This window comes from Haematobia irritans, chromosome 1 (assembly GCF_050003625.1).
Source record: "Haematobia irritans isolate KBUSLIRL chromosome 1, ASM5000362v1, whole genome shotgun sequence".
Lineage (NCBI taxonomy): Eukaryota > Metazoa > Arthropoda > Insecta > Diptera > Muscidae > Haematobia > Haematobia irritans.
In genome coordinates this window covers 278,889,353-278,916,517 of record NC_134397.1, presented here as the reverse complement: position 1 = coordinate 278,916,517, position 27,165 = coordinate 278,889,353, and the positions used below count along the sequence as shown (strand labels likewise).

Genomic DNA, 27,165 nt, shown 5'->3' with positions numbered 1-27,165 from the left:
TTCTTCTATTTTGGGGTTTAAAAAGCATATTAGAGGTAAGAAATACCAGGCTCAACACCATTAGAAGGTAGTAGTTATAAGTATATTTTCTGCTATACAATATGAATGAATAAATAAATACGTTCCCATTCTACATTGGAAATCATCCATATGACCTGAATCTTATTTATGGAGCTTCTTTGGAAAACTGAACCGATATGCTTGGAATTTCGATAAACTGACTTTGTTTCACATAATAAAGTTGTGCGTTAATGCGATAAATAAACATTTATATTTGAAAGGAAAGTCGTAATCGAAGAAAAAACAAAAAATTCCGTCAATCATGGTGCGGTCAATATTATGGTCTGGGGTTGTTTTTCTGGACAAATTATTGGGCCGATTTATTTTGTCCCATGTGATATTGCCATAAGCATTCCGAGAAATGCCGTCTGCATGGATTATTCAGCGCGATCATGACCTCCAGCACAAGTGTAAGGAAATAAAACAATGGATTTCCGATGAACAATTGCAGGTGCTTGACAGGCCTGTTCAGTCGCCTAATGTAAAAGTCATAATACAACCTTTGGAAAATTATAAAACGAAAAATTGGTATTAAATTTTTGCAAAAGGCTGGTGATATCTATTTGAACCTGAACCATAGGATATCATTGACCATTTAATGCTAACCAATGGCAAGAAAGCGACGAAGCTATTAAATTGCATGGCTACAGTATCAACTATTAACATTTATCGCTAAAATTACGAAAACGTTTGTTATTTTTAAATACAGTGGTGGTCATATAATTAGGGACACAATTTTTAGCAAAAAGTTTCACGGATTTTTAACGACCTGGATAATAAAAACATTTTTTATGATTCAGAAATGTGTGCTATAGTGTTAAAAAATAAAAAATATTTTGTTCATATTAACTTAAATACCGAAATTCAAATATTTTATGGTTTTTTGGTTGGACAGCTAATTAAGGACACTTGTTAAAATTAATAAAAAAAACTACATAAGGTTATAAAATGACCCTATTTTATGTTTATATTTAATATTTTGTCGGATAATCTTTTGGCGCAATCACAGTTCTGCGCCTCCGAGGAATACTCTCAAACAGACGTTGGCATCTTTCTACTGAGATATTCTGACATATATTTTTAACATTTTCAAATAATTCATCACCATTGTTGTTTGTTTTCTGCTCCAATGACCTCTTTACATCAGCCCACAGATTTTCTATAGGATTTAAACCTGGGCTTTGTGCAGGCCAGTTTAAAACGTTACTGTTTTGATCGGAAAACCAGGCTTTTACACTTCATGTCGCATGTTTTGGATCATTATCCTGCATAACAATTAATGTGCTTGGCATATGGTCATCAGCAAAAGACTTCATTGTATTCGTCAAAATATCTTTATATAAAAATTGGTCCATTTTCTCGATTATTCGAGGGATTAGACCTATTTCAATTCATGAAAATGCCGCCCAAAACCTCATATTCCCACCACCATGTTGTTTTATAGTCTTTAGTTTATAACGTGGGTCGAGTTTCTTTATTGGGAGGGCTTCGAACATATCTCTTACCATCCGAACCAAACAAATTAAACTTGGATTCGTCACTCCAAAGAATGTTTTTCTAAAACTCTAAGCGTTTTTCTGCATGCTCTTTAAGAAAATGTATACGCGTTTTATAATTTTTGGCAGAAACGTGTGGATTTCCCTCAAGTAGATCTTGTCTTACAATGCGAGTGGATATTTCATTACTAATTTGAGGTGTTATTTGCTTATGAATCTACCTGGAAGTTAGAAAAGGGTTAGATTTTCTCACTCGGCAGATTATGCGATCATCAGCTCTTGTTTTTTTCTGGGTGTGCTTTCAATATTTTCAACAGTCCACTTATTGCTATAATGTACAATATCATTATGCACCCTCGTTTTGGAACATTCCAACACGTTCGCTATGTCACGAATTGAACGTACTTACAAACGAACGTACTTACAAAGTATAAGTTTGCGTAATTCCGGAGAGCAGCTCATATTGCGACCATTTACAAAATATTGTACACTTTTATACATACTGTATACGATTTTATGATATTTTTGTACTTACAGCGTTTTTGGCAATGTTTTCTCTGGAAACAAAGTGAAAAATTCCTTGTCCTTAATTATGTGACCAACTTAACACACACTCAAATTACATTACATTAAATTTTTTATCAGTTTACGTAACAATGAGAGATGTGTAATTATTGAGAAAAACAAATAACAGTTATAAAAATCCCGTTACTTTACACATTGGCCTTAAAAACTAACATACGTGGAGAAAAAATGCAAAGAAATACATATTAGTAGTTTTTGAAAATGTCCCCAATTATATGCCCACCACTGTATATGTCGATGTCCTCATTCCAGAGTACGCTAAGTCGACTTAGCATTTTTGATGGAGTTCGTTGTTTTTTATTCGGATTGATGTGAATTGCATCCTGTCAAAAGTTCGAATTTATTGGGCACTTCAAAAGTTATTGTACGTTGCCTGCGATTAAAGTTTTAAAAATTTCCAATCCAAAAAGGGCAAAAATCTTTGTTCGGTCTAAAGTGGTCGTAGTCATTTTTATTTCTATTATCACTATTTTCAATTGGTACATTCTAAAAAAAATCTACAAAAAACATGATTTTAAGACCGAAAAAAAGTGTATTTATATCTTATACGGTTTTTGAGAAATTCAAAAAAACTTTGAACTTGTTTCCTATAAAATTAACTTTTTAGACTTGGCGTACTTTGGAAAGGACACATCGATGTGACATGAATATGAATTCGCAAGAAAAACTTACTTTTATCGAGTGTTAAAGGGCTAATTGTTCTGTCTTTGGATCATAATGCTTTAACGTACGATAATAAAGTACTTTTGTAAAAAACTTTACATTTCATTGCATATTTTCAGGCAGAATCTCTATTAAAAACACAACTATATGACAATGATGCCAATTTGGTGCTTTTAGCACCAAATTTTGTGCTTTCTGATTTCCAAAGAGCACCAATTGCCTTTTTAATGCCTTTTCAAAAAAAGCACCAACTTGGTGCTTTCTGCAGTTTTCAATTAGTGTTTTTGGTGCTTTTTTCAATTTGAACAGTATTGAGTTTAATTGACGATATCTTTCCATACAAAAATTCTAATTAGACTTTAAATTTATGACAGAAAAGTATTGAAATAAATTCTCCTCATAATTGATGGTAAGAATTACTTCAATTATTCTTGCGAACCGTAACATATGTTCTCATATTTCGAAGCATACATCGATACATTTCCAGATTTTCTCTATTTTAAATTTCTCACTTATTGAACATATTGTCCAACAAGTGGGAAATTTAATTAAATTTGACTGACAATCAAAGTTTCAATATGGCGAATGACATTTTTGTTTTTGTAAAACTAAAACTACCTTACTAAATCTGCCTTGATCGAAACCAAAACACCGAAAACAACTATGTTATATTATACATTCCTCTCTACTTGGGCTAAATTAACCCAATGGTACCAAAAAAAATGTAATATTCATACTAATATTTTATATGAAATATTTTAACGAAAATTTCCAGGGAAAGCAGGAGTGAAAATATGGGAAAATCACAGGAATTCCCGGGAAAACCTCATATTTTGTTGTACATTCTTGTCGTTTTAAATGTCTACATGGAAAATTGTGTTCCAAACTTGTTTATATTTATTGAGAACAAAATGTGATTGCGTGTGTCTTCCGAGTAGTCAAATGTGACGAAATATAAAAATTCTCTTATATAAGCCAAATAATTATTACTTTCACTTTATTACATAACTATTTATTATTATTATTTTATAAACTCTCGTTCAAGGTTTTTGAAATTCTTCTCAATAATTTCGTTAAAAATTATATTTTTTATGTGCCTATAGCATAATTGCAAAATAAATAAAAAAAAATCAGAACATTTTAAATTCACAAAATGTGAAGAGTTCTTCTCTTCTTTATTATCGATTTTAAATTAAAATCAATATGAAAGAGTAAACATAAGAAAATAAATACCTTTCGAGAATGCTGAACTAAAAGTAGAAATAATGGAGAGAAAAACAAACAAAAATTTGGATTACTATAAAGGGGGCATAATGTTTAATTTTAAGTTTTTTTTTCATATATTCAGATCATGTCTTATTATATATTTTATATATAGAGTTTCTTTTAATAAATCTAAGCATTATGAATAAACTACCAGGGTGTTTAATTTTTGTACAACTAAATTAATAATAAACGTTTTACATAATATATATTTTTCCATCCGATTTCTTTCTATATATATATATTTAGTAATTATGGATAATTTAAATGTAAAAATTTTATTTTTTGTTGTGGGTGAGGCTGCTTAAAAAAAAACATTTTATGATTTGTATGGTATTGACATTATTGCATAGTGGTTCCTAAATTCTTCTGTACTCCGGTAGAGAATTGTTGGAATTTATTACGGAAAAAATTAAAACTGAAATGGAACTTGCAATTAAAGAAATGCTTGGCGCTAGTACTTACCAAAAACTCAGCAGCAAATTCTTAAGATTATTATTGTATGGGTGTGTATGTAAATTCTATTCCTCTACATTAAGGATCATTCCTTAGAGACAGCAACATTTAAAGGATACATATGGATTGTGTTCTAAGTAGGTTTCTTTTCAATGATGGTTATGACAATTTTAATATTGATGATGTTATGTGCTTTGTGGTTTGGAGACAAATATTAAATAATTCTTTTCTATATTTAAGCGCTTTTCTCTAAGCTTTCCCTATATCATGAGTAGATGTTTTATTACACTTGTTTTTTGGATAAATTAAACCGGTGTTTGTTTGTTTTTTACTGTTTAGTTTTTTAAACGTTTTGATGTTGTGGGGCCCGTCGTTGTTGTAGATGCGGGCCTTATTCATTATATTACCACAGAATTTGTAGCTTGCATTACATTATTACCGCCACCATCGGCTGAACTTTGATTGCTCTGATCCAGACGTCTATAATTTTGGAATGTCTTCCACTCTCCCGTGTTGTAATCTAATCGTATATGAGACTCCACTAAACAGAGAGCTGTTTGACCATCTTCTTGCTGAACCTCTTCCTACAAAAAGAAAAATGTGATTTTATTTAATGTTTATTAACTTTATTTTCACTATATAGTTTAATTTATTTAGAATAAAGTAGATGTTCTGTCTGTTGTACAGAACATCTCCAATAAAGGAAACCGCTTAGGATGTAAAAATGCGCAACTTTTGGTCACTTTTCCCACAACACAAAACACAGCAGTGATGGACTTTGCATTCGTATCCCTTCTATACAAACTTTAATTTGAGGACAAAATAGACACGAAAAATTATTAAGATATTTTTTATTAACTGTCCAGTTAATACAACGAATATTGGGGTATAAGATTAATAAAAAAATAATAATAATTTGTGAAGGCAGTTTCAGATGAATGAATTTTATGAAATATATCAAAAAACTTGTATGCACATTACTCATTTCATTTAAAACAAAGTTCTGCATGAATTTGATTACAAGATTGAAACAACTATCTTAACACTATAAAACTATCTTAACACAATAAAAAATGGTGTTAAAAATATATGTTAATATATAAAAGCTTTATTGGGTGGTTGCAAATACTTTGGGTAACATTGTAAACCCCTAAAGTTTTAAGAATTGTTTTTCGCTACACTCATACAAAAGTGCCGCGAAACAGCAGTCGGCGCCTGCGAACAAGAAATTGTTAAATGGCTGGGGTTTAAAATATTACCAAAATCATACTTAAGAACCAAAAATAGTTTTTTGCAAACATTTTGTTTTTCTGCAAACATTTTATTTTTCTGCAAACATTTTGTTTTGCTGTTATGCCTCAATAAATACTCAGATTTTTGGGCAAATACAAGACATATTGATTTTGTCCTAAGTTCAAATATTTTGTTCGTTTCACCTAAATTAAAACATTGTTTAGTATAATCGATTTTAAAACACATCAGACAATGGTTGCTATTTCAGAAATTAGTAGCTACTTCCCCCTTTTGCTATTTTCGTCGACTTTTCTGCTGTGTCCACCAGCAAATTTCTTCGGATGTGAACATTGACTACTAATTTTTGCAGAAGTTTTCTATGAGTGCATCATTAGTCCAGGTACAAATTTCTATTGTGAAATTTAATAATACTAAACATAAATCAATTACCTCTGACTCTCCCAGCTTTATTACAATCACATTTTCAGAGTTCGGTCGTGGATTTTCACGCATGCCGGCCATGAAGCCAAGAATTAATGCTTTGTCAGGGCGGGAAATACGATTGGCTTTACGGAACATTTCATGGGCTTTATGAACGTGTTCAGTCTGCAAAAAATGAGAAATGAAAGATTGGTAAAGTTCGGTAGGGAACAAGAAAACAAGAGACTTACTGTCAGAATTAAGCTTTTACGTGGTGAGGCAGCCTGTTGCGGCTGTTGTTGTTGTGGCATTTGAATAATATGGGTGCGCTGTAGTCCACCCGTACTTGTCTGTTGTAGTTGAATCTGTTGTGTTCCTGTCCCCGTTCCAGCTGTCATCATGCCACCCGTGGTTGTGGTTATCAGACGCTGTTGAGTGGTAGCGGGTTTCTGTTGCAAAACAATTTGCTGGGGTCGCAATTGAGATGTCTGTTGTTGTTGTTGCAATGGTGGTTGTGTAATGATGGTGCGCTGCATTTGAGTCGTCGATTGTTGCGGCGACTGAACTGGCGTCGTCTGTACTTGTACCAATTGAGGTTGTTGCCCTGGTCTCTGGATCAAAGTTAAGCCACCGGGTAGAGTTGTTGTTAAGCCGCTTTGAACATTGGTCATTACGGGTCGGATAATCGTCTGTTGTGAGGGTTGCTAAAATTTACAAAAATACATTGCAGTTAGAGGATTTTACGAATTTGAATGTATCTTTCAAGGTATATAGAAGTTTTTTTATGTTTTTATCATAACGTTATAATATTCCATTATTTAATAAAATATGCCTCAGCGCCATATGGGATTTTAGAGGATCGTTGGCAGCAAATTTATATACATTTTATACTGAATTATATGACAAAATATTAATTTAGAATTTTTGTTAACAGCTCATCAATTTTTGTTAACAAAAAATCTTTTATATTCGTTTTAAAAAAGGTAAAGGCTTGAGGTGGACTTCATATTGCAAGGCAAAGCATTAAACTTGACTGTACCAGAAAACTAAATTCTTTGTTTAGTGGTTTCACTTCTGCAAAACGCTACTCTTAAATGGCTTCTGTTACGAGTATTGAATGTATGGTTGTTGGACATAAACGTCTCCTATTGCATGAAGACATTTATAAACATATACATACAATTGAAAGCTATGAATTCCGAAAATGGGTAAAATAGTTGGAAACACTTCAGTGTATAGTGTAGGTTAGGTTATGTGACAGGGTCACTTAGACTATTCAGTCCATTGTGATACCACAGTGATGAACTTCTCTCTTATCACTGAGTGCTGCCCGATTCCATGTTAGGCTCAATGACAAGGGACCTCCTTTTTATAGCCGAGTCCGAACGGCGTTCCACATTTCAGTGAAACCACTTAGAGAAGCTTTGAAACCCTCAGAAATGTCACCAGCATTACTGAGGTGGGATAATCCACCGCTGAAAAACTTTTTGGTGTTCGGTCGTAGCAGGAATCGAACCCACGACCTTGTGTGTGCAAGGCGGGCATGCTAACCATTGCACCACGGTGTATAGTGTACCTCAAAGGTAAATTTCCCACAGACTTGCAAGGCCTTGTTCTGCATCGTTTGCAAACTTCTAAGTTCCGTAGATCTCTTCCATGCATAACAAACGGCTAGGTAATTCAAATGATTTCGTATTAATGCCTGATAAACCAGAAATTGTTCCTTAAAAGTTCGATAACAATTGCACAACCGTGGAGCAATGGTTAGAATGCAAGCATTGCATACAAAAATGGACATGGCTTCAATTCCAGTTTGAAGGAGTGACAAGGAGTCATTAAGCTAAACATAGAATCGGGTAGCATTCAGTGATAAGAGATAAGTTCACCACTATGGTATCACATTGGACTGAATAGTCTAAGCGAGCCTGATAAACATGATCACTTTAAAACTAGCTTCAAGACTTTTTAATTAAATATTACCATTTTTAAAGAAAAAAAGAAGCCTTAAGTTTTTTCAGACACACAATCAAACAATTCTACGATTAGATTGGAAGTCACCGTGTTTCAATCGTTAAAAAATTATTAAATTGTACTCTTTTACCATTCAAAATTATTTACAAAAACTATATGATCGAAACTTATAACTCATCTAAAAATCTATAAGCAAAGCTGTAGTAGCGATTCACGATACTTACATTTGTGATTAAGCTTGTGGTTGCCTGTGGTTGCTGTTGAACAATCATATGCTGTTGCGTTGGTATCAGTGTTGTCAACTTTTGTGTTGCTTGTGTAGCTTGCTGGGAGGTTTGCTGTTGCAAGGTAATTGTCTGAGGTTGCTGGTGTTGAAGTGTAGAGGCTGATGATGTTGTCTTCACAAGTCCGGGCGGACCAGCCGCAGTTGTCATAAGCGTTGTAGCACCAGAGCCAAGAGATTGCAAACCACTGACATTACTAATAGGTATCTGCTGATACATATCGCCTCCAATATTTCGAAGGATTACTCCCTTTTGTGTAAGTATAATCGTTTTATTCTTGACATTTGCATTGCCCGATACACCGGATTGTCCAGAAACGGAGGTGGCATTATTACCCGGTTGCATGAGAACCTGTGTGAGTTTAGGTTGCTGAGTAGCGGTGTTATTGGAGACCAATGTATGCTGTTGCTGTTGATGTTGTTGAAGTTGGGCTTGCATGTGTTGTTGTTGTGCAGCGTGTGATGCAGGTTGTATAGTGACAGGACGATTGGGCAATTGTACATTTTGAATATTCAAAAGTGTTGGCTGTGTTGATGTTACCGACGAAGCTGATGAAGATGCTATTAACGGAGGAGGATTGCCGCTGTTGCCTGTAACTATTTGCTGTGTGGCTGGTTGCTGTCGTATGACCACTGAAGATGTGGGCGATGTTTTCAGGAGGATTTTAGTTGAAGTAGGCGTTTGCGGCGTTGATGGTGTTGTTTGGTACGTGGTCTGTTGTTGACGTTGTGGCGTGAATGTTGTTAATGTGGGTAAGGTCTGTTGCTGCTGCTGCTGTTGTTGTTGTTGTTGTATTATTTGTGTTTGTTGTGTATGTTGTTGATTGTTTTGATGCTGCTGTTGCTGTTGTTGTTGCGCCCTCTTCGCCGGCTGAATTATGGTCTGCGATATTATAACAGGTCCACTGTTTGTTGCATTCTTCAGTTGACTCAAAGGCATAGATTTTATAGCTTGAGCTGTTTGTGGTGTTGCATTTTGCGATGATGCTGTGGCAGATGCCAACTGTTTTTGTCTCAAAGCAGCCGTTTGTGAGGGAGTCGAAGCCAATATTACCGGGGTGGAGCTATTTATGAGTATTGGCTGTTGTGTTTGCGGCTGTTGACTACTTGTGGTGGGTTGTGTCACCTTACCGGTTTTTGTCGATGTTATTTTAACCGATATATTATTGGGCAAATTTGCCAAAGGATTGTGGTTTGATGTAGTAACCGAATTACTTACAGGGCGCATAGGCTGTTGCTGCGTTATTATGGTTCCAGGTTGGTGTGAGCTACGCACAAGCGGTTTTATTTCCAATTTCTCCATCTTAATGGGAGTCGTTGGTGTGTTCTGTTGCCTCACGGTTAATGTTTGTTTCTGCGTTTGTGGAGACGTACGTATGATAACATGCTGTGTGGGCTGCTGTTGTTGATTTGTATTTGTTGTATGCTGTATCTGCTGCAACGTGGGTAATGTGGTTTGTTGCTGTATTATAACCCTTTGCTGAGGCTGTTGTTGATGAATTTGTGTTTGGTGCGGCTGCTGTTGCTGTTGCTGCAGCCGCTGGCCCATTGATGTTGAAGTCTGTACGTGTTGTGTTAGAGGAGGCGGATCTATCTTTTCCACTTTGATGGTGGCTGGTACGAGAATTTCTTCACTTTCTATTTTGATTTCTTGCTTAATACGCTTGTGGATATGATTCAAATTGCTGCTCTTATTAACGCTATTGGTCGTCTGAGGCGATTGTTGCTGGGATGGCTGTTGTTGTTGTAGCACTGTAATTGTTGATTTTTCCGAAGACGCCTGTTGCATCATTGAGTCTATGAGTTTCTGGGTATTAGGCTTACTATCTTCCATTTCCATGGCAGCATTATCCGTGATACCAGATGGGGTACTTTGAATATAGCTTAGAGAAGGCGGAGCATAATCGGGTGTTGTAGTACTTGATTTCTCAGATGACGATTTCACCACAATTGTTTGGCTTATATCGGGCTTTATGTCTTCCTTGGAGTCGGAAATATGACCACTCTCATCAGCACTACTACTTTGGCTTTGATTGAGATTTATTTCCGTTTTAATTTCAAAGCTGTTGTTAGCAGACGTTGGTGTTGTCGGAGTAGTCGACTCCTTGCCGCTAGCATTATTATTGATATTGGATGGTGATGTACTGCTGTCTGTTGGATTTACAGCTGCAGCGGCGGCAGCAGCAGCCTTTTGTTCCTGTTTTCGTGCCTGCTCCTCCAGTTGTTGCTCACGTTTACGCTTCTTGGCTGCTGCATATCCAAGGGGCTGCTCAGATAATTCAATTAATTTAATTCCACCATCTTTGCGTCCAGCTGGCGTACGACTCATATTTGGTCGCTGAGCATTTGACGCATTAATACTGGGACTGCGAAAACCAGATGTAGGCACTCGTGAAGGTATACCCTTGAGAGGCGTAGTATCTGTCATCTTACGGGGCATACCGCGTGATCTCAGCGGTATGGTAGGAGCAGATGCTTTTTTGAGAGAAGACTGCGCATCCGCAGATTTGTGTAATAGCTCAGTACGTAAAGCGGCACTTTTTGGTTTGCGTTTAATAGTAAAATGCTTTATTGCATTAGGCTGCTGTCCAACCTGAGATAGAGAAACAAATTTTAAAAAAATATTTTTGTTTCGTTTTTTAATACAAATGGAAAATTTTGCTGGCTACAATAAAAGTCGCATAATTTATATAAACCTCAACTATCAACTCTTTACGGGAACTATTTCGCCATCGTGTGATCTCTGAAGGAGAGGCGCCAACAGACATGTGTCGATAGGGATATGCGGATGGAGAAAAATAGGGATCAAATTTTTGGTTTGAGAGCGTTGAAGTGGTAATTTCTAAAACCATATAATGAACAATAGACATCGCGAAATATCATTCGCTTACAACATATCCTTTTTGACAATGGACTATACTTTAATGGTTGATATTTCGCGATGGCTGCTTTTGTATTCCGATTTCCATGACTCCAAATGACAATAAATATCTATAGATTAGATATAGTGACAGTAGTTTTTATCGCGGCAAGTTGTAGTTGCATGTTTACAATTGCTACAGGTAGGTTTACGGCAGGAGCAATTAGAAAATTGAAAATACCCTATATTCATTTGTAAACATATAGTCTCTGCCCAGCAAAAACTCGCATTACCCGGTAATCTTGTAGGTAAGCCTATTTAAAAATTAATAACCACTTAATAATTGGCATCGCTCCGGATTACATTTACATACTCATGTCCTTTGGCCATGAAATAAGCAGTGCTTGTAAAGCATATAATCACCTAATATGTAATCACTTATTCGTAGATATACAAAAGTTTGCAAAATATTGACATCTCTAGCCGATTACAATGGATCAAAATAGGGCGAGTAATGCTGTAATATGAACACTACTTGAATAGAAAGGAATATTGTAGAAATAAACAAAAATGTAACAAATCATCTAAGTTTACACGCAAATTAATGTCACACATTGATTCGTGTTTTACGTTATAATAAACCTAATAGACCATATTGGGTTCGAAATCTACTAAAGGTGGATTTTAAATACCTTTTTATAAGGCAAAAAGGATGTTGAAAGTGTAATGTGAATGAGGTATAATAAAAAAAAGAAAAAATATGTATAACGTTATTGATATAAGATTCCTGGTTCAATTTTCCATATAAGATTGTTGTTTTTTTTTTGTTTTCATTAATTGATGCTTTGTATTTTCATTTAATATTGTAATGTTCGTTAGAGTAGTACATTGTACTTCGTTAAATTCGTCCTTTAAAGGCTTTGCATTGCTTAAATAAATAAAATAAAAAATAAAATAAGTAAATAAATGTACCTTATGGTACCATCAATTATTCTATTTTATTACGTCATTAACAGCCAAATGCATTACATTTTGAGAATAACAATTCGAAAATTACCAAGAAGTATTTATTATTGTCACTACAAGTTAGTCATTATAACTCACCGCAATGTAATGCAATGTGTAATGACAGCTTTACTCTTGGTAATGCAAATTGTAATGAGATGTGGTTACCTAGTTTTTGCTAGGTGGTTACCTAGTTTTGGGTGTGACACAAGGTTGCTAATAATGTCGAAATTAAATTAAAATAATTTTCATAAATGTCATCAAATGCCGAAAGCCCAATTATCGTTCACTATCTATGGCGATTTCAATTGCAATTGTAAGAAGATTTTTTTCTGTATTCGCGAACCTCAACACCAAAAATATATTTCGACTTTTAAAATGCCTTACAACTAGTACTCACCACAGATATCAATGCATTCTTATTGAGATATTGACACTCCAGTGGCAACATTCCCAAATCACTGTGTTTTGCTACCAATTTCCGTAAATCATTGACCATGTCAGTGAATATGGGTCGGGTGTCCTCATAATCGGAGATCTCTGTATTGAGCGAACTGGTCGCTGGAAACGTTTTCATACTTTCGGCCAGCATAGAAACCCATAATTCTGAGTCTAGGCCTGCGACTTCTATGACTTCTTCTAGTTCGGCTTTCCACTGTGTATCCAAAATTCGCCATTGATGAAATCGATGTTGCAATGAAAATAAACAAAACATAAACAAGAACAAAAACCCATTTAGAAAATACCAAACAGCATAACTTTAATTCAATAATAATCGGAAACAAAAAAAATAGAAACAAAACACCAATATGGGGAAGATCTCTCCCCCTCGAAGTGGCGGGAAAATACAACACTGATTAAGTTGTCAGTGGATTCACATACGAATACACCAATTGCAATTGGATTATCACTTCAATAAACCGATATGAATGTTCTCGGCACATTATCTCCAATTATAGCTTTAATAGTTTTGCACTTCAATTCATGTTTCAAAATTCTTTGAGGATGATAAAAATTCACAATTTTTGTTCGTATTTTACACCTCATCATGTTTTTCTTAAATTTCACCAACAACACCATTTATGTTTTCTTATTGTTGTTGGTGGCACTGCAATGTGTTGGTGAACTATTGATGTGTGTATAGGCACTGCAGTTGTTCTTGTGTGAGTGTATGTTTGCTTGTATGACTTAACGAAACTTGATTTTTTCAGTATTTCACCAGCGAAGGAAAATTTTTTGCGTACCTCCTCGACAAGACGACGCGGAATATGGAAAAAGCTTAGCAATAATTTTAGTTTCACTTGTGTCTGGAGATCGGGAAAACACTCCTTGATGTTGCGCAACACTTCCTTGTTTAATTGAGAGCATATTGAGCCACTTATCCACGAATCATTTGATGTTCCGAGTTTATTATGCAGCCACAATGATGTGTCGCTGTCTCGCACATTCGCCATCTTAACATAAACTGTCAAAAAATTTTTTTTGTTTCGTCAACTATCGGGTCGCTCTTCTTCTTTTCTTTCGTTGAGTTACTTCTTGTTATATGGGTTGATAATATTAGTATTTTAGTATTTGTACTTTTAATAGTGACTTTTCAGTACAACGTAACATTGTGGAATTTATTTGTGAATATTATTTGTGAAATTGTCGCTATCGGTAAGAAATCCAACGCCCTTACTTGACACAAAATATTGATATTTAGAATTTAAATCTCTTTACAAATCCCAAGTGTTCATGTTGGAAAAAGTAGCGAGATTTCCATCATTTGACGATTTAACAGCTGTTACTTATTTAAAAACTTTAAAAGTAGACTTTTTGAAATTTGACTTGAATATAATTATTTTACACACAATTTTAAAAATTGAGCTGTTGGTTTCATTTGATTAAAGTTAAGATTAGTAAGTAAGCAATTAAGTTTCATTCGTTGTTTGCCAACATAAATGCGCCTTGCAGATTATAAGTTTTTCCGGACGATAGTGGTCGTGTCGAACATATCCCATATATTGGCCACATTATAAGTTAAGTCCGAAGGCATAATCAATACTGCTGCATGTTTATGGGATCGAAACACAATTACCGATTATTTAGTCATCAACAAATTGTCGTATCGACTGGACACACTGTAAGATTCTTTACAAGCACAGACATTCTGTCCGAAAAAACTTATATTTATATATATTTCTATATATATAAATAGAAGTTTTCTTTGTGCACGTATTATAAAGATTTATATGTTCACAATATGTTCGAACTCTCGCTTTATCTACTTTTCCAAACCGCCTGTCCATACAAAATCTGGGTTTAATGCCGGTATTAAGATCGCGCTAAAATAGTATTTTTCCCGGTTACCTTTCTTTAAGCCTAGTACTAAGATAACGTTGTCGCACGAAAAACTGTTATACTCCATATAAAAAACGTTAGCGCGGAATAAATGCGAAATCTTTGTTTTGAGCATTTTCAGACATATATTTATACAACCCTTAGTACTAGGCTTAAAAGTAAAATTTCAAGGCATATTTAGTAAGGTACTTTCGCCAGTCTTCAGATGAACAAGTGGGAAATTTAAAATAGAGAAGATCTGGAAATGTATCGATGTATGCTGTGAAATATGAGGAAATGTGTTACGGTTCTCAAGAATAATTGAAGTAATTCTTACTATTAATTATGAGCACAATTTATTTCGATAATTTTCTCTCATAATTTTTAAACAAATTTGATATTTCAAAATTTTTGGTATAAAATAATTTTATTTTGAATTTTTTATTTTATTTGTCACAATTTTCAATTAAACATTCTCGTAAGGGATTAAAGCTATAATGTGTGCTCATTGTGAAGATACCTCAAAAAGAGAATAGATAAATTCTTGTAGAGAGGAAAAACCAGAATATTTAATTCAATGATATATAATCGTAGTTTGCAGAAATACTGCATGGTATTTGGTAGGGGAGATGACAAACCCATAAAACCCCTTTATGCGCTTTACAGATTATCAGTTATTCCGGACGACAGTGCTAGTGTCGAACATATCCCATATATTCCCTGCCAAAATTTTTTGAATTTGGGGGCGCTTCAGAGAATCCCCACTACGTCGAAAACAGTCGTATACGATATCCAAAACTCCTCGGAAAAGCGCCGTCACTATTGAGAAGTTGTACCACGCCAAGTTACTACAAAAAAGTATCGCATGAGTGCAATTATTAGGAGCCCTTCTGGATACATTTAGAAGGACGCCAATAAGAGCCTCTTCAAACAATCAGACAAAGTGCATTTTAAGATAGTTGTAAAAGAATCATTGTGGTCAAGTAAAACACGATTGTTTAGATGTTTATTAATTTTATGAAACATTTATAAATTCTCATAAATATAACATTTATACGGCTATCACATCACATTTAACACATTTTTATGCATTAATAAGAGATTGATGTTGAGTTACAAGTTGTAAGTTAAATGTTGTAGCGTCTATCAGCCAGTACTTTTATTCCCAATGGAGGCAGCATGTCTGGAAAAATATTTGAAAAACTATCACTTTATTCCATTTGGAAAGTCAAAAATTGTTTACCAATTTACTTTTCACAATTTTAAGCGTAATAACTATGTTTTCAGCACTTTATTTTCGTTTTCATTGAAATAAATTATAATAAGCCAGTTGCGCTTGGTGTTTCACAAAATATAAAATGGCTCTTGTAACAATAGGGATGGCAAAATACTTTCATGCGAATAGTGATGGCAAAACACTATCACAGTTGGCGATTGTTGCAGTGTCACTTACGAGTCTGTGGTAGCGATGAGGATGAAATGGAACATTGAAATGCTGGCAGGGTTGTGCGCATTATAAGTTAAGTCCGAAGGCATAATCGATACTGCTGCATGTTTATGGGATCGATAACACATTTACCAATTATTTAGTCATCGCCGACAAGTCGTATCGATTCGACACATTGTAAGATTCTTTACAAACACCGACATTCCGTCCGGAATAACTGATAGTCTGTAAAGCGCATTAGCTACACCTATGCCATTAACCAAATACCGACAATCGAAGTTCAGCTCAAATGAAAAAATTTTAGTCATCTTTACCTTTCTTTGTTTACCTTTCTTTGATAATTCATTTAAAGAATATAAACTTTATAAAAAGTTGCTTTGGGCTATTCCCCACCAAGTTATAATAACATTTGCATCAAAGAGGTATAATTTTAAACATTTTTAATGATTATTCTTGACTTTAGCGGCTAAAGGTGGGTACTCAGTTCGAGTTTGGCCGCTAAAATCAAAATTAAATCTACAAAAATAGAAAAAAATATACCCTGCCAACATTTTTTGAATTTGAGGACTCTTTTGAGAATCCCCACTACGTCGAAAACAATCATATACGACATCAAAAACTCGTCGGAAAAGCGCCGTCACTATTGAGAAGTTGTACCACGCCAAGTTACTACAAAAATGTTTCGCATGAGTGCAATTATTAGGTGCCTTTATAGATCAATTTAGAACGACGCCAATAAGGGACCCTCCAAACAATCAGAAAAAGTGCATTTTAAGATAGTTGTAAAAGAATCATTGTGGTCGAGTAAAACACGTTTGTTTAGATATTTATTAATTTGATTAAACATTTACAAATTCTTAAAAATATAACATTTATACCACTATCACATTACATTTAACATAATTTTTGGCATTAATGATGATGTTGAGTTACAAGTAGCGAGTTACATGTTGCTGCGTCTATCAACCAGTGTTTTTATTCCATGGAGGCAGCGTGTCTGTAAAATATCTGAAAAACAATCACTTTATTCCATTTGGAAAATCACCAAATTGTTCACCAATATACCTTTCACAATTTTAAGCGTATAATCTATGTTTTCAGAACTTTATTTTCGTTTTTATTTAATTAAAATATAACAAGCTGGTTGCGCTTGGCGTTTCACAAAAAAAATGGCTTTTTTAACAGTAGGGATGGCAAATTACTTGCATGTACTTTTTGATGTACCTTTTCATGATGGTTGAAGTGACATTTACGAGTCTGTGGTAACGATGAGGTTGAAATGGAACTTTGAAATGCTGGCAGGGTATCTTCTTGTTACAATTTTATTAATTTTATTTATTATCTTGAGGTCCAATTTTCGACCAAAACTTCAATCGTTGCTGGTTTATCAAGGTAAACCATTGTCTTCAGATATCCCCACAAAAAATAACCATCCTGTTTCGTTGACTTCCATACCTTATTTTTGCCAACAAAAATTCATTGATCGTGAATCTTGGGCCAAATTACAGTAGTCGAAATCGAGTACTTCGTCATCGTAATGTAGTTTACGAGGATCACCGCGGTCGTTATCGAATTGTTTCTACTCGAAGTTGAACACGATAGGTAACATGCTATCGAGCAAAAAAAAAGGTAAACAAAGAAACAATAAGATGGTGAATATGTAAGTATTGTTTATAAATTTTGGCAAAATACATTTAAGAAAACATAATATTACTTGCATTTAGGGAAACGGAACAAAGAAAGGAATGCTTAGTAGCTCGAATATTTTTCCTTATTAATGCCACTTTGTACGAAAGACTATTAATTTATTGAAGACGTGAGATCAGCTCGTTCTTCCTCTTTTTCTTTAAAAACAGAGATTAATATCATACATGTTCCATGAGACGTTGCAACTTTTTTCGGCTTCTCTTATCATTTTGCATTCGTAACAAAACTTAATTCGCTTATTTTAGCAACTTTTTAACTCTTAACCCTTTCGACCCCGAATTTTTATAGGTATCGCAAATTTTTTTTTTTTACTTTTAATCATAGGGCTGTTTTCTTTTTGCACTGATAACCAGTGCTAAAATAAAACGCAAAAAAAATTTCAGTTCAAATTTCGATTTTGATTGGCAACACTTGGTCGTCAAATGTCAAAATCAAAGTTATTGTTTACAAATAAAAATAGGGGGTATACATTTAATAATCAATTTATAGAAATAAGTGTACCAAAAACGAAAGAGTGATTATTAATTTTAAAGGATTTGCTGCTTGCCTTTAAAAAACAAATGACTGCTGGCAACAGCTACGTGCGTGGAAACAGATTCAGTGCGTCATGTTTATCAACCAAACGCGTGGAAATATGGGAATTTGCTCAAGTGGTGGATTTACAAGTGGCTAATACCACAAGCATATGTGGTATAGAAATGGATATGCCAATTGCATCAAAATCACAAAAGCCTAGTTAACGTAGAATTACAGACATCGGCCAGCCATCACAAAAGGGAGAGAATATACAGGAAATATAATTCAACTTAATACCACAAATTATTTAATTAAACACCATGTCATCGCAAAATGTAAAATAATTTACCCACGCCGAAGTTGCCAAAAATATTACAAAAGAAAAGAATTGGTTCATAATCCACAACAACGTGTATGACGTGACCCCTTTTCTCAATGAGCATCCTGGTGGTGAAGAAGTCTTGATCGAACAAGCTGGTAAAGATGCTACAGAAAATTTCGAAGAAGTTGGTCACAGTTCATATGCCCGTGAAATGATGCAACAATACAAAATCGGTTAACTAGTTGCTGAAGAGCGTACAAATGTTCCAGAAAAATCCGAACCCACATGGAATACAGAGCAAAAGAACGAGGAATCGTAATGAAGTCATGGCTGATGCCTTTTGTCTTGGGTTTAATAGCCACCTTGGTTTATAAGTTTTTCTTTGGAACGAAATACCAATAATTGTAGGCAGAGAAAAACATCACCACCACCCTGCCAACATTTTTTGAATTTGGGGACTCTTTTGAGAATCCCCACTACGTCGAAAACAATCATATACGACATCAAAAACTCGTCGGAAAAGCGCCGTCACTATTGAGAAGTTGTACCACGCCAAGTTACTACAAAAATGATTCGCATGAGTGCAATTATTAGGTGCCTTTATAGATCAATTTAGAACGACGCCAATAAGGGACCTTCCAAACAATCAGAAAAAGTGCATTTTAAGATAGTTGTAAAAGAATCATTGTGGTCGAGTAAAACACGTTTGTTTAGATATTTATTAATTTGATTAAACATTTACAAATTCTTAAAAATATAACATTTATATCACTATCACATTACATTTAACATAATTTTTGGCATTAATGATGATGTTGAGTTACAAGTAGCGAGTTACATGTTGCTGCGTCTATCAACCAGTGTTTTTATTCCATGGAGGCAGCGTGTCTGTAAAATATCTGAAAAACAATCACTTTATTCCATTTGGAAAATCACCAAATTGTTCACCAATATACCTTTCACAATTTTAAGCGTATAATCTATGTTTTCAGAACTTTATTTTCGTTTTTATTTAATTAAAATATAACAAGCTGCTTGCGCTTGGCGTTTCACAAAAAAAAATGGATTTTTTAACAGTAGGGATGGCAAATTACTTGCATGTACTTTTTGATGTACCTTTTCATGATGGTTGAAGTGACATTTACGAGTCTGTGGTAACGATGAGGTTGAAATGGAACTTTGAAATGCTGGCAGGGCACCAGCCACAAACAAATATCGCAAGTTTATTTGTATATACAAGTCATACAAAAAACAAAAACAAAACATATACAGTGACTCACAAAAATATTCTTTTTTATATCTTGAAATCTCAAACCGCTTAACATTTATATGAAAAAGTTTTATTAAAATGTTTCCATGGATATACATAACAGCAAAACGTAAACAAAAATCGTGAAATTAATTTTATTGTATTATTTTTAATCATTAAATCAAAAAACTACAAAAAAAGCTCACAAAAGTATTCGTCGTATCAGTAATCACATTGTATGAGACATTATTTTGGTCCACTTAGTATTTGGAATAGTACCCTTTGTTAGCGCAAATGGCTACCAGTCGTCTTGGCATCGACACGTTTCTTGAGAGATTTTGCCCCATTCTTCTTGTAACACTTTTTTAAGGGCTGTCCAAGATGAAATTTGGTTTTGTCCGATCCACGGTTCCAAATGAGATCCTAGTTTTCAATGGGGTTGCTACCTGGGCTTTGTGGTTGCGTTTTGAGATATTTAGTGTTGTGAAGGAGCCATATTTTCACATCCCAGGCCGTGTGTTTGAGGTGTTTGCTTGTTGGAACAAGGAGTCTTTATCACGAAATCCCATTTTAGAGGCGCTGGAGTGAAATTTTTAAATATGTTAAAAAACATTTAGGCGTTCATGGTTCCATCAATAAAAACTAAGTTTCATTACACTTGTTTTTACATTTTTTATTTTCAAGGTTTCCCTAAGCTTTCGCCGTGAAAATAAAAAATGTCGAAAAGTGTAAGACAAAAGTTTTTATTATTTTAAAATTTATTAAGAAAATGTAACCATTAAAAAAATTAGGTTTATTTTAGTTATCGGAATTATTATTTCTTCAGCAAATTAACTTAACTTTATTCATTTTTGGATTATGTTTGTATAATTAACCCTCTAATGCCCCAATTTTTTGGCCATCTGAATAAATATTTAATGTTAACGACACAAAAGCAAGAAAACTAAACAAGAAAATTTTATAGGTAAAATTCAGTATATGCTGCAAAGCCTCTTGAACAGTTCCAACTGTTTTCTTTTTATTTTACCCATTTTTATTGTGTTAAGGTGTGTTTTACTAAAAGCTTCCTTATTTATTGAAGGCCGCCTAAAGGCGGGATTGGGCATTAGAGGGTTAACTAAAGAATAGAAAAATTATACACAAATGAAGCGTAAATATCTAAAAAATTCATGAAAATTTTAAATTTTACCGCAAAATCCAAACCAAAATCATACTGTCTTGGTGAATATTTTCTAAATAATGATGAAGAAGGCAATTTTATTATTATATACTATTCCAAATGCTATTTTTATACCCTCCACCATAAGATGGTGGTTTTTTAAGTTTGTCATTCCGTTTGTAACAGATCGAAAAATTGCTCTAAGACCCCATAAAGAATAGGGTGGTTAAATTTTCAAGGGCCGATGTTGATTTTGAATAAAACACAAACTATTTAGGACATTATTGTAATTTTATTTTATTATGATATATTCGTATTACTCAATTATGTATGGAACAAACTATAGGCCAAATAGACGCCGCGACCTCGGTGGCACACCTCCATCCGATGGTCCAAATTTTCGATGACGCTGGGGCATAATTGAGGTTCTATGCCGTTAATGTGCCGAATTATCTCGTCCTTTAGCTATTGAATTGTTGCTGGCTTATCGACGTACACCTTTTCTTTCAAATAACCACAAAGAAAAAAGTCCAACGGTGTCAAATCACATGATCTTGGCGGTCAATTGACATTGCTATTACGTGAGATAACACGGACATTAAATTTGTTGCGCAAAAGAGCCATTGTTTCGTTAGCTGTGGGGCAAATTCGGGCCATACAAAGTTCGTTATCATCTTACGATAGCGAACACCATTCACAGTAACTGCCTGACCGGCCTCATTTTGGAAAAAATACGACCCGATGATGGTCGGTCCGTCTGTTGAAATCACGCCAACATCCGTTCGAAACAAGCTATCGACTTGAAACTTGGCACAAGAAGTTGTTATTGATATATCTTATTGGAAAAGGGCCATATCGCATTACTTTACGTATAGCCCCCATATAAACCGATCCCCAGATTTGACCTTCGGAGACTCTTGGAGGGGCAAAATTCATCCGATCCGGTTGAAATTTGGTACGTGGTGTTAGTATGTGGTTTCTAACAACCATACAAAAATTGGTCCATATCGGTATTGGGCGGGGCCGACTATATCATACCCTAAACCACCCCATGCGAATTAGTAAACATAAGCAAGGGTATCATTGGTATAGGTTTGGGAGATGAACCGAATTTCCTTATTTATGAAAATTAAGCAGTATACACTCAAAAAAAGGCATGTCCTGTTACAAAGATTTTGTCTTTACTTTAAAAATTTACTTTTTCCCTTTCCTTTTTTTCCTTTTTTTTTAAATCCGAGCCAAAGAAGCGGAGAATACTAGTAAGGATATTTTTAAGACACATTTTTTTTTTTTAAATTTCGGTTTTGTGTACTTCTTTCTAGGAAGCGAATTTTAAGTTTTCATTTTTTCAGCTTTTCAGCTTTTGTTCTCCATATGCTATTAAAATCCTTTAAAACGAGTTAACAACTTTATTTTCCAAATTCAGACTCGACTTCCAGTATACTCATAGAAAAGGTCTGCTAAAAACAGCAGTAGATGTCTGCTGTTATATTTTTGTACTTCACGGCCTAATGAACAATAATTTATAAAATTTTTATACCCTGCGCCACACTGTTGAACAGGGTATTATAAGTTAGTGCATATGTTTGCAACACCCAGAAGGAGACGAGATAGACACATGGTGTCTTTGGCAAAAATGCTTAGGGTGGGCTCCTGAGTCGATATAGCCATGTCCGTCTGTCCGTGAACACATTTTTGTAATCAAAGTCTAGGTCGCAATTTAAGCCCAATCGACTTCAAATTTGGCACAAGTATGTGTTTTGGGTCAGAATAGAACCCTATTGATTTTGGAAGAAATCGGTTCAGATTTAGATATAGCTCCCATATATATCTTTCGTCCACTTATACGGCCCTAGAAGCCAGATTTTAACCCAAATTTGGTAGAAATTTTGCACTAGGAGTACAATTGGTAGTATAGTCAAATGTGCCAACTTTTATTGAAATCGGTTCAGATTTAGATATAGCTTCCATATATATCTTTCGTCCGATATGCACTTATATGGATTCAGCCTGAGTTTTACCCTGATTTGGTTGAAATTTTGCTCAAACATAACGCTTGGCCATATAGTCACGAGTGCAAAATTTGATTGAAATCGGTTCAAATTTAGATATAGCACCGATATATATCTTTCGTCCGATTTAGACTCATATGACAACAGAGGCCAAAGTTTACTACCGATTTTCGTGAAGTTTTGCACAGAGAGTAGAATTAACATTCTAGCAATGCTTGGTAAATTTGATTGAAATCGATTCAGATTTAGGTGTCGTTATGTGTGTTGAATTTGGTTAAAATCTTTAATATTTTAGATATTTAAGTGTGTTAAGTTTGATCTGATTTGGTTCAGATTTAGATAAAACCCCCATATATTCGTGTTTCCAGTTATTACAAATATGACCAAAATTCCCACACTTTAGACAAAACTCTGTGATGATTTCCTCATATCTTAGTCATATCCTGTAGTGCCAGAATTTCCACAGAACAGTTGATTTTTAAATAAGGCTCCAAGTCGCTCGACTTGACCAAATAATATGTTACAACCCACACTTGACCACATATCTTGGCGAGATCTACCAATATCCTTTTAAAATCGCCACTGGTGAGTAGCAAAAATTGCAAATATTACTAAAATTTTCCTATATTTGGTATACATATGTATCGCCTGATAAATCATAAATGTCCTTTTGTACACTTGCATTAAAATTTCTCTCGCTTCATATTTTTTACTAACATTGTGTTTCATCCCATGGTGATAGCCGATTTTAATTCTAGTGTTTTTGTACAAATATTCTCTTCATTATAAGTATTTGTATCTGGAAATGCAAACCTTTGCATAGCTCCCAGCAAATTTGAAGTAGTTAAGGTGGTAACACAAATGTTGGTATACATAGTGGTGAAGGGTATAATATAGTCGGCCCAGCCCGACTTTAGACTTTACTTACTTGTTTTTTACTAACATTGTGTTCCACCCCAGGGCATTAGCCGACATAAATTTTAAGTCAATAGAATTTTGGTCTTAAATATATTGTCGGTTCAGATTTAAATGCATGTATATGGGAACATAAATCTTTATATATACCACTCAAAAAATTTGAAGGAATTCAGATGGTGTCGAAAATGTAGATCACAAAGTGGTGCAGGGTATAATATAGTCGGCCCTGTCCGACTATAGACTTTCCTTACTTGTTTTTCTATAGAAAAATTTGTCAAAATTTTATTTCTATAGAAAATTTTCTCAAAATTTAGCATATTTATTGAAAATGTATTTCTATAGTAAATTTTCATATAATGTTATTTCGTGCTGATGGTCACTGATTCTTAAAAAACCTCTAATATAAATCTTTCGACCGATTATAAATTCAATTTTGCGAAATTGCCTAAAAATGTATACCCTGCGTCGCACTCTTTATAGAAGTATTACAATATACATTGTCCAAATCGAGTGAGGTAAATAGCAAGATAAACCTTTATAAAAAGCACTCAACAAAATTGAAGGATTGAGATTTTATCAAAATGTGGATCTAAATACAAAGTTGTGTATATTATAGTCTGCCCCGCCAGACTTCAGATTTTCTTATTATTATTATTTTTTTTATTTTTGACTAAAATTATGTTTCGTCCCATAAAGCTAGATTCAAATATTAAGTACATAGATTTTGTTGAAGTGTATACAATTTTGTCTAAATCGGTGCAGATTCAAATTCATGCATATGGGAATATCAACCTTTATATAGCTCGCAACAAACTTGAGATGGTATCAATGAATTTGGTCCACAATGAAGGGTATAATAAATTATTTTGTTTTTAAACATAGGAACGACATTGGCCTGAATTCGAAACATAGAGTACAAGTACACACACTTTTTCATTAGAAATAAGTTGTTTTAGCACACTATACGAGTGCTGGAGATCATGATCGCACTGAATAATCCATGTAGACGGTATTTCCCGTGATTGTTATGGTAATATTACATGGGACAAACTGTTTTTGAAGATTTCCAAAAGCATAGTGCCCTCTATACTCTATAAATCGGAGCCATAACATGTCCAAAAAACGACCCCCAGACCATAATATTACCCCCACCATTGTTGAAGGAACTGTTTTTATTTCTTGGATTAAGACTTTTCTTTGGACCTTCGTACTAAACTTCCACCACCCGAGCCATGCAATTTAAACTTTGATTTGTAGGAAAATAAAACACATTTCACTGATTCTCATGCCATTTAAGGTGTTTTTGTAAAAATTTAAGGCGCGGTTAAATTTTTTCGAACTCCATAATTATTGTGAGTCTCACGAAATACAGAGAAGGCCTTTGACGAAATGTCCAAATGAAATCGTCACTTCCGTGAGAGTTCCTTTATTGGAAGTTGTTAGAGACGCTACATTTAAAGTTGGGACCCTAGATATTTCTACATAATTCGATACATATTCCTGTTTTTGTTGCAGTGAAACAAAATTTAAACAAATACTTCTGTTTTGTTTATTTACATTTGCTTTTGTTTCTTCTTCTTTTCAGTATGTGACATTCACTTGAGATGTGTTCCTCCCCAGTATTTTAGTTAGTTGCCAATTCATATTTTGACAACTACAAAATTCGCATATAATGGTGACTCTGGTGCGACTTGCACTGATAGTTGCACTGCATAGAACACCAGTGCAACGATTGCCATACAAAAGTTCTATCCAGTGCAAACAAATACTTCTGTTTTGTTTATTTACATTTGCTTTTGTTTCTTCTTCTTTTCAGTATGTGACATTCACTTGAGATGTGTTCCTCCCCAGTATTTTAGTTAGTTGCCAATTCATATTTTGACAACTACAAAATTCGCATATAATGGTGACTCTGGTGCGACTTGCACTGATAGTTGCACTGCATAGAACACCAGTGCAACGATTGCCATACAAAAGTTGAAGTCATTTAAGAAGCGTCTAGCCAAAATTTCGGGTCGCCACGCCCATTCGTTTAGGCAGTAGAGAATGTTGCCTGTGGGCAACTTTGGGCAATTGTGACTACAAACTATTTTGTTTTGTAATGATAGGCGTATTACGTATTACGGATTTTTGTTAAGTTTTTATTTATTTTACAGTAAATATATACTTAGATGCGCGCGTGAGTGGAATTTCAATCACGCTCAAACACATTCACGAAGAAATATTTGTACTCACGCATGCCATGTGGGTAGGAATTCACGGTCACGAAATGAAAAGTCATACTCGCCCACGCTCACACATGAACAATGTTTATGTCTCACGCTTTCGCACGATTCACGACAATTTTCGTAATTCACGACAAATCTCGTAAGTCACGAATATTTTCGGAACACGACAATTTTCGTGTCTCAATAAAATTCTGGTAATTAACGAAATTTCTCGTGACTCACGCTATTGAAATCTTAAGGGTGATTAAATATGTAAAGGTGATTAAAATCGGTGAGCTTCAATTTAATCGTGAACGTGAATTTGTTCGTGATTGTGACTTTTTGCGTCTGTTTTACCGTGAGTGCGAATTTTATAGTGAATATGAATTTTATTGTTAACGTGAATTTTATCTTGAGCGGGAGTTGGATCGTGAGCGTGGGTTGGATCGTGAAAGTAAATTTTTATCGGGAGCGTGATTTCGGAGAAAGTTTACTCACTCACAATCACGAACACAATTTGATTTTTACTCACGCTCACGCGCCACACTTTTTTCTTTAATCCCCTTCATGCACATTCACGAGGTTTCGTTTAAATTTCATTCACGAGATTTCGTTTAAATTTCATTCACGGCTTCGCGTGAATCACGCGTGACCCACTAGTATGTTGCCAAGAAGTGGCTTCCTCCCTTTTCACGATTCCTTCCAAATTCCCCACTGCACTGCAGATGTTTTCCACATCATCGCCGCATTTCTCGTCACTGGGACATCCCAATTGAAGTTCAAAAATTTTTCAAAATCATTGTTTTTCAAACCTTTTTTCTCCAGGTCTTATGTTCAAAAATATGTAATTTTACATAAAGGCCGGTACTATGTTCATTCTTGCGAAAAATTTTTATGGAAACCATTATTTCGCACATAGAAAGCGGCGTTTTTTTAGGTAGCTTGGAGCGTTATTTAACAGGGAGCGATATTGGATTAAGTTGGTGGTTGTTGCTTGTTTTTACAAAATAACAT

At 34.6% G+C, this 27,165-nt stretch overlaps 1 protein-coding gene, 2 long non-coding RNA genes and 1 pseudogene across 3 annotated transcripts; 1 reads left to right on the top strand and 3 right to left on the bottom strand.

The window, feature by feature from the left end:
• Positions 1–4,092: 4,092 nt before the first annotated feature.
• On the bottom strand, positions 4,093–13,749 carry Nelf-A (Negative elongation factor A). The gene is made up of 6 exons (XM_075296418.1): positions 13,540–13,749; positions 12,696–12,950; positions 8,372–11,023; positions 6,428–6,880; positions 6,207–6,362; positions 4,093–5,107 (listed from the first exon to the last, which is right to left on the bottom strand). Exons 1-6 carry the CDS (start codon positions 13,747–13,749, stop codon positions 4,922–4,924), a joined length of 3,912 nt encoding a protein of 1,303 aa, XP_075152533.1. The 3' UTR covers positions 4,093–4,921.
• A 1,838-nt stretch (positions 13,750–15,587) lies between these two features.
• Positions 15,588–16,115, bottom strand: LOC142219817 (uncharacterized). Its single transcript, XR_012717789.1, has 2 exons — positions 15,866–16,115; positions 15,588–15,797 (listed from the first exon to the last, which is right to left on the bottom strand). It is a non-coding gene; the product is annotated as an uncharacterized LOC142219817 (long non-coding RNA).
• A 756-nt stretch (positions 16,116–16,871) lies between these two features.
• On the bottom strand, positions 16,872–17,368 carry LOC142219816 (uncharacterized). Its single transcript, XR_012717788.1, has 2 exons — positions 17,127–17,368; positions 16,872–17,069 (listed from the first exon to the last, which is right to left on the bottom strand). It is a non-coding gene; the product is annotated as an uncharacterized LOC142219816 (long non-coding RNA).
• Positions 17,369–18,199: 831 nt separating this feature from the next.
• LOC142226398 (cytochrome b5-like) lies at positions 18,200–19,585 on the top strand (annotated as a pseudogene).
• The last annotated feature ends 7,580 nt before the right edge of the window (positions 19,586–27,165 follow it).